Source organism: Oryctolagus cuniculus, chromosome X (assembly GCF_051225735.1).
Source record: "Oryctolagus cuniculus isolate XC-2025 breed Fujian yellow rabbit chromosome X, ASM5122573v1, whole genome shotgun sequence".
NCBI classification, from domain to species: Eukaryota; Metazoa; Chordata; class Mammalia; order Lagomorpha; family Leporidae; genus Oryctolagus; species Oryctolagus cuniculus.
The window spans coordinates 129397624-129406193 of NC_142888.1; the positions used below are offsets into that span (position 1 = coordinate 129397624).

The 8570-nt window shown below is 54.2% G+C and overlaps 1 protein-coding gene across 1 annotated transcript; it reads left to right on the forward strand.

Moving 5' to 3' along the window:
- The first annotated feature begins 2397 nt into the window (after positions 1-2397).
- Positions 2398-8317, forward strand: GPR50 (G protein-coupled receptor 50). The gene is made up of 2 exons (XM_008275025.5): positions 2398-2725; positions 5362-8317. The coding sequence occupies exons 1-2, from the start codon at positions 2539-2541 to the stop codon at positions 6984-6986; spliced, it is 1812 nt and encodes a 603-aa protein (XP_008273247.4). The 5' UTR covers positions 2398-2538; the 3' UTR covers positions 6987-8317.
- The last annotated feature ends 253 nt before the right edge of the window (positions 8318-8570 follow it).

Consider the following 8570-nt stretch of genomic DNA (forward strand, 5'->3'; position numbering starts at 1 on the left):
TTCTTATTACTGGGGCAATGGGGCATTTAGCCTGCTACAGAATTCTTTCCCCTTACATTATTGAAATAGGCATGTCTTGTCTTTGTTTGGTATTGAGAACTCCAAGCTCCAGGAGGCCAGGCTCAAGGAGCGCCCAATCAGAGGGCAGGGGCAGGTGTGTTAGGCACCCTTTCTCTCCTACTCACTCCTCAATGCCAGGGAAGTCTAGACCGCATGCACTGGGCCTTCCCCATGCCCAGTGGTTCCACCAGCTCATCTCAGAAGTGCAGTGCACTCAGGTAGAGCAATGCCTGAAATAATCTGAGTTTTTCTTACGGGTTTGTTTGCCGGCAAGGAGAATCTCGTGTCGTTAAGTCACCAGAATGTGTATTTTCTTTTATCCCCTCTTCAAATGTATTTTGTTTATTTGACTTCAAAGTCGTCCTTACTCACTATCGAAAGGAGCTGAACCCTGGGGGCATCTGCGTGAGCAAGCCTGACGTGGATGTTACAAGATAGTTCAAGGTGTGGACTGCCTTTTGGCTGCTGGCCTTTTTCTCAAAAGTGCGCAGCTGGGGAGAGACGACAGCAGAGCGGGTCCTCGGGGCTGCGTTTAAGGGAAAATCCTAGGATGACACTGGAGGTGGGAGGGAACCCGGCCGGGCTCGGGCCAGGGAGGAGCAGTGAGATAAGGAATGTGAAAAGGCTCCAGGCGGGACGTGGTAATTCGCGCCTGATTCCTTTGTGAGTGACTAGGCAGGGTGGAGGTGGGCGCGTTTCCAGCAAGGAGGCACGATTCCGCTCTGGGCTTTTTCGTTAGAGAAAGTGCCTACAATCTGGGTTTCAGCCTTGTTTGTTTATTCGCTAAAGTCTCTGAAGGCTGAAATCCGACGCGGAGCCCAGCCCCAGCCTCCTCCTGTGGCCGCCTCCTAGCCTTACCGGGGCAGGGGGGCGGCTGTGTCCAGACGGTGGCGCTCCCAACCAGTGCAACCCCTCTCCCCAACAGCAGCAGGAAGGCTGGTGTGGACCAAGTTTTAGGCTGTCGGCTGAGATTTTCTGGGAAGCTTCTGGACAAGAGACGGCACTCTAAGTAGTCCGCCGCAATGCACTGCCGTGACCAAAGTTGTCAAAGGAGAGTGTCCGAATCGTGCCCCGTTAGTTTCACACGGATTTCCCGTGTCCCGTGCGCTTCAAGATCCTCCGCGCACCGCAGGCGACCTTAACGTCTGGGGGGGGGGGGGGAGATCCGCGGGATGACGCTGATGAGAGGGCCGACAGGGAAGGGGTCGAAATGAGCCCCCCAGCAGCGGATGAGAAGGGAGCAGAACTGAGAAGAGTGCTGATTAGGGCGAGGGGCGCGAGCTTGCTCGCGGCTTCTCCGCTGCGCCACCGGGCACCTCAGCGTCCCTTCCCGCCGCTGCCGCGCAGCTCTAGCCGCCCAGCTGCCCCGCAGCACCCAGAAGAGAGTGCGGGGCACCCCGAGAGGGAAGAGAAGCCGGAGCCATTCGCCTCCGGTTTCGTCGGAAAGCGATGACCCAAGAGAAGGGCTTTCTTGCCCGTTTTACTTTTTCTCCCAAAAAGCCTCTGAGCTCCCGCCTCCTGGGAAGCGGCAGGTGGGAGTAGATAATCTCCCGTTCTCTTTCACTCCAAAGATGGGGACCTAGTGGGCCACGGCCGCCTTGCCTCGCTCCCAGGGTGCAGACCCTTCCCGGTGTCTAGAGTCGGGCACAGGGTGCATTTCCTGATGCAGAGCGGAAGAACCACACGGGACTGAGCAGGCACTAGCAGCTGCCGCTAAGGGAGTCCACCGGCTCCTGGTGGGAAGCGTATCAAGATAAATTCCCTAGATTCAAGGACTCAGATTTGGGAGGGGAGCCCTCCGCAGCTGACCCTTTCTCCGTGTATGGTGCAGAAGGCTCCTGATACGCGAAAGTGTTGGGAGTGGGATAAATTTCTCAAGGAGACTTAGGGGTGATGACTAGTGTGTTCAAGGGGTTGTCAGCTGTTCCCTACACCCTACTGGAGGGCGCAGACTAGCTTCGGCCGGCACTGGACTTCCACAGAAAGTGCAAGACTCCACACCAGCTCTGCTCCACAATCTACAGGTGTTTCTGCTTGCTGGCTGTTGCTGTGGGCAGGGGGAAAGAGAAAAACAGCTATTGGTAGGGAGGGGGAACTGAACTCCGAGCTAGTCACGACTAAGGTACCTGGGGAATTGGGAGGGGTGGCTGGCTCGAGGGGAAGCACAAACAAGGCAGGCAGAAGCAAGACAACACCTCATTCGATGTGGATTTGTTCAAGAAGAGTTGGTGTCCAAAGTGGGGGTGGTCAGACAGCTCTGATTGGTCGGGGGGCGGGACTAGGGGTTGGACTAGTCACCTCTTGAGGCTTTAAAAGCTCATCGGAGAGGGTTGGGAGGCTGTCATTCTCTCTCAGACTCTCAGAGAGGGAGGCACGCTTTCCTGGAGCTGCTGGCCAGGGACGGAGCTGGTGTTCGCTGCCGGCAACCGCTGCTGATCCTGAGTGCTCAGGGAGTTCTTAAAGGTCTCCAGGAGCAACATGGGGCCTACTCTAGCGGTTCCCACCCCATTCGGCTGTATTGGCTGCAAGCTGCCGCAGCCAGACTACCCACCGGCTCTAATCACCTTCATGTTCTGCGCAATGGTTATTACCATTGTCGTAGACCTGATCGGCAACTCCATGGTCATTTTGGCTGTGACGAAGAACAAGAAGCTCCGAAATTCCGGTAAGCCACCCTTCCCTCTTCCTACCCAAGGTGCAGCAACTTGCGACCCCTAGGGTGTTAGTTTGAGCGGCCCAAATAGACAACCCATGGACAGTGCCCTCATATTGAACGTCCCTGCACCCAAATTCCCCGCAAGGTTGGCGGAGGGGATGTTCCGCGGGGGGTCCCGTTAACTTAGACGTTCTCAAGGACAGGGGAGCTCAGAGAATTAGCTAGGGCATCCAATTGTGAAGCCCGGGGTGGGGGTGGGGGTCCCCGCTGTGCGCGGAAGCGCGCTAAACCCTGTACGGTCCGCAACCCGGCGCGGAGGGAGCAGGCACCTGTGCGGAGCCTCTGGTGGCCGCTCCGGGACAGTCAGCAGAGCCAGACGCCGCAGGAGTGGCCGCGCCCAGGCGCAACTGTCCGAATTGACGGACTGTCACCCGCTCCAGGAAAGTTAAGTTCGCGGCGGCCGCGGCGGCCGCGGCGGCGCTTACCTGAGCGCAACGCCACGGCAGCGCTCAAATCCGTCCTAGACCCCACTCGCCGCAGCCCTGGGTCCCCAGAGTGGCTTTTGGGCAGCTCCCCAGCGGAGCGCAGATCCCCGCGCCTGAGTATCGAGCAGGGAGATCTGAGCCTGCGAGAGTCGGGCTCCGTCCGCCCGTCCCAAGGCGCACAGCCCGGTCTGGCGCGCGGCAGGCTGGGCACAGCAGGCTGCGGCAGCGACGGCGGAGTCCGCGGAGATCCCAAGATCCGTAAGCGGGTACTGGGGGAGGTCACAGGACGGGGCGGCGGAGAGAATCGAGAGCTTCGTGTGGCGGGTGGGAGTGGGATAGAAGGTTGCAGAACCAGTTGGGGAGCGGCAGAAGGACAGAAGAGCTCAGAGGGGGCAGTGGGCGACTGCAAAGCACTGGGGTCTGGAGTGGTGAGAGGGAACCCCTACCTCAAGGAACGGAGCCGACAGCGAGAGGGTCTGGGGAGAAGCGCGGGAGGATGCCCCGCAGCACGATCTGTGCCGTGGTGCGGGGAGCCCACCAGTGCAAAGCTGCGAGCCCCCGTTTGCAGGTTGGGAGGGAGAAGGCTCTGGAGGGGAGTAGGAGGGGCAAAGGGCCTGCGCGCTGGGGGTTGGGGGAGGGAGAAGGCGGCGCCCGGGGTCTTCACCTTCAGGTTCTCAGGCAACTGAGGCAGGGGCGGGGGGGAGCGGTGGTCTGAGAAAGACGGAGGAGAGGAGGCCGGGCGGGGTCTTGGAGGAGGAATTACAAAACACCACCCAATTTTCAAAACGCGCTGATGAGCGCATCGTCTTTAAAACTTGGCATCCAAACTCTGGCGGGCGTGTCTGATTTCTCCTGGGTTTCCCCGAAACGTGAGGCCGAGCACCGGGCGAACCCGCGGAGTCCCAGGGAGCGCCCGTGAAGCCCACTTTCTTTGTTTTTCTTTTTCGTTCTTTTCTCTTTGATTTCGTTCTGTAATTCAAATAAAGGCTTTTATGGTGGTTGTGGTTTTATTTTTTAGGGATTCCCTCCCTGGCTTACCCCACTCCACCCCACCTCTGCCCTCCAATTTACTACTTCGAGGGAAAACCCTAGAAAGAACTTCTTCTGTAGAAAGCGCTGAGGCGGGTTCTCGGCTGCGCCGTCGGAACGAGGCAGAAGCAGCCGTACCTCCGCCCTTGCAAAAAGCGCTCATTTTCTCCCAGTGCAGTATTTTGCCAAACCAGTGTTAATGAACAACGAGGTGTTCCGGAAGAAAAGAGGGCTCTGCGCCCGCACTGGGCTTCTTCCTACCGCTGAGCGACAAAACGGGAGTGAGGGGATCCCCCTTGCGCGTTCCTGTTTGGTCCGCGGGCTGCGGTGAAGATAAGCACCAGAGGCCGCCTCAGGGCTCGGGACCAGCCAGTGCGCAGCTCTGAGCTGCGGTGGGGTGGGGACACGAAGCAGGCACTTCTGGAATCCTTGCGGGGGGGTTCCAGTTTCCTCTCTTCCGCCCCTATTTCTTTCGTCTCAGATTAAGTTGCACAAGGCTTCGCTCCCCCTCCCTCGGTTTTCCCGTTTAGGTTGCCTCGGAAATGGTAAGTGGGCTTCCAGGAGTGTGTCATCCCTTTGGAGGAGGCTTATAAGGACGGTCTGTAATTACATGCCCTTCTCAGAATGGGAGAGCGCTAATTTCTTCTTTCGCTTAGGTTGAGGCTTCCAGACATCCCTCCAGGCTCTGCCTTGCCGCCCTCCCCTCTCCAGCCTTCCTCAATAGCTTCTTTAACTCTTTAGCTCTTCCTGCTCTGCCTCCCTCTCCCCACACCCCCTCCCCAAGACTTCCCATTGTGTGTTTCTCTGAAAATGACAGCAGCATGACCATTTCCTCACAGGACTTCTGCGCTCACTGCCCTCTGTGTCAGGTTCGCTTCTCTCCCAGAGATGACATTGCTTATAAGGAAAATGGTGGGCAAAGGACAGGCGTCCCGAGCCTGGCTGTGCATCAGAACCCCCTGGAACGTGTTTGTAAATAAAAATAAAGAACACAACTGCGTTGCTGTAAAAGAATTCGAAGGCGTCCCTAGAGCAGCTGGCCTTTTCCTCCACCTGCAATCTGTAGATTTCCATACTCTAACCATTTACTCTCCTCTGTGTTTCCTCCTCCCTCCCCCATGTGTTTTTCAGGCAACATTTTTGTGGTCAGCCTCTCTGCGGCCGATATGCTGGTGGCCATCTACCCCTATCCTCTCATGCTGCACACCATGTCCATTGGAGGATGGGATCTGAGCCAGTTCCAGTGCCAGATGGTCGGGTTCATCACAGGGCTGAGTGTGGTCGGTTCCATCTTCAATATCCTGGCCATCGCCATCAACCGGTACTGCTACATCTGCCACAGCCTCCAATATGAACGCATCTTCAGCGTGCGCAACACCTGTATCTACCTGGTGGTCACCTGGGTCATGACCGTCCTGGCTGTGCTGCCCAACATGTACATCGGCACCATCGAGTATGATCCTCGCACCTACACCTGCATCTTCAACCACCTGGACAACCCTGTCTTTGCCGTGACCATCGTCTGCATCCACTTCGTCCTCCCTCTCCTCATAGTGGGTTTCTGCTACACAAGAATCTGGACCAGAGTGCTGGCGGCCCGTGACCCGGCTGGACAGAATCCCGAGAACCAACTTGCTGAGGTTCGCAATTTTCTAACCATGTTTGTGATTTTCCTCCTCTTTGCAATGTGCTGGTGCCCAATCAATGTGCTCACTGTCTTGGTAGCTCTCAGTCCGAAGGAGATGGCAAGCAAGATCCCCAATTGGCTTTATCTTGCAGCCTACTTCATAGCCTACTTCAACAGCTGCCTCAATGCTGTGATCTATGGGCTCCTCAATGAGAATTTCCGACGCGAATACTGGACCATCTTCCATGCTATGCGGCACCCTATCCTGTTCCTCTCTGGCCTCATCACTGATATCCGTGAGATGCAGGAGGCTCGTGCCCTGGCTCGAGCCCGTGCTCGTGCCCGTGCCCAAGCCCACGGACAAGCCCATGAGCAAGACAGTGCCCTTGTCTGTCCTGCTGTGGAGGGAACCCCGATGGGTGTCCGGAATGTTCCACTACCCGGTGCTGCTGCAGCTGGCCACCTTAACCATGCCTCTGGCCACCCCAAGTCCCATTCCAGGTCTGCCTCTGCATACCGTAAGCCTTCCTCTAGCCACTACAAGTCTGTCCCTAGCCACTCCAAGACTGCCTCTGGCCGCCCCAAGTCTTCCACAATCTACCCTAAGCCTGCCTTGGTCCACTTCAAGGCTGATTCTGTCCATTTCAAGCCTTCCTCTGTCCATTACAAGCCCACTTGCAGTCACCCCAAGCCTATTGCTGGTCTCCACCGCTCTGTTGGCAAGCCTGCTCTCAGCCCTGCCGCCAGGCACCCTACACCCCCCACTGGCTACATCAAGCCTGCTGCCAGCTATCCTGAGCCTACTGCTGTCGGCTATCTGGATCCTGTTGTCTCTGACCACCCTGAGCCTGCCACTACCAGCCACGCTGAGCCCACTGCTGTTGGCCACTCTGAGTTCTCTGCCTCCCAATACCTGGAGACCACTAACGCCAGTCACCTGGAGTCTGATGTTAGTGACCTCTCTGAGCCTGCTTCCAGTCCCATTACTGGGTCCCCCAAGCCTAAGGCCAGCCAGCTGGAGTCTGCTGCTGCCCTTCCTGACCCTACTGTAGTCGCCACTGCCACCAACGATTCCCATGAGGTTATGGTTATTGATGTTGAAGATGATTCTGATGAAATGGCGGTGTGAAAATGCTCTTGGCAGCTGGCCAGGCAGTGGTCCCCCTCTCCAGTTTGATTTGCCTATGTAATCCAAAATGAGATCCCTACTGCATTTACACAAGGACAGAGACACAGCTGGACGCTGACCCGCTGACGTGGTCAAAGCTTTCAGGCATACTTCTCCTTGACATCGTGTCCTGTAAAGAACAAAAACAAAAACAAAATACCTGTGCGTGTGTGCGCTTGCAACTTTACAGACAAGATTTTCCTTAAGAAAATCTGTTGTTTCTGCTATGGTTGACCTTCCGTAATCCCTGCGATTTAAGACTTTGCTTTTTCTTCCCATTCCTGTGTCACTCTTTCTCACCTTTCCTCCTTTTCTCTGCCTTGATCCTGCTTTCTTCTCCTACTCCCTGAGGTGTGGGGGAGGAGTGCATGCGCAATGGTCAAAGTGTCCTGGTGAAGGCTTCTGTGAACCCAATGTGACCGCAGCCTTCTCTTTGTCAGTGCGTGACTCTATTGTATTTCAAGGGCAGTCAGAAAAGCAGTTGTGATCAAGTGCAAGTACTAGAAAGCTTCTCTTGTAAATCTCAGCAACAAAATATGACCCATGTCTGAAGAATAGAATTTGATAATATCTTATTAAAATAAAGTTTTCTGCCTATGAGATCATATGGCAGAAGGAAAGACACGGTTACACCAGTTCGTGTTTTGTGAAAATTCAAACATCACTGCTGATTTTATAGTCAAACATGGTTATGAATGATGAGATGTTTTTGCTTTATTTGTTTTTGGTGTATATTTTTTAATGTTTTCCAGGACTTTCTTTCATTTACTTCCATAGAAACAAATCTATTAATGAATCAGTTTCTGCTAAAATCCAAACATATGGTTGCTAGGACCAATTATAGTCATGCTTTTAATATATTTTATAACTACTTTTTTTTTTACCTCAGCCAAATGTTTTTACACAATCACTGTTTACATTTTACATTCTCATTAACAAAGGAAGTTGAAGTAATACTGATAGCCAGAAGCAGATGGAGTACTGCTGGGGAAGTTGTACCTGAGTATTTCTCCTTGTTCCTGGAGAGAGAGATGCTACCCACCAGTGGACTGGGGCTCAGTCATATGCAGTGTGAAGCCGTAGACATCTTGTGTTAGCATACTTGATGGCCCAGGAAATGATTTTTCTCTAGAATTCAAGGGGAAAAAAAACCTGCTGTTTAATAAAAAAATTGAATTGTCTATTCAAATTGACATTTTAGGCAAAGTTTACTGTACACAAGCTTGTAAACGACAAGTGGAAATGTATTATACTGCCTTAATTCTATTCTCTATTTGTGATAACAATCAAATAAAAAGTGTTTTGTGGCTTTAGTGTGTGATTTCTTGATAAATATATTTCTTCCACCAGATTGTGGGGGGGATGTACAGGTGAGGGGGGTTGGAAAAGCATTGCCTTTGGGGGGATCAGAGCTGTAGGTCCAAGTGCCATCCCTGCCACGGGCTCGGACTATTCCAGAGCAAGTCATGGAGACCTCCTACCTCCGAGTCTTCACTTAGCAAGCTGTGGCGAGGTGGCTGGGGGAGGAGGGCTTATTGGTGTGTT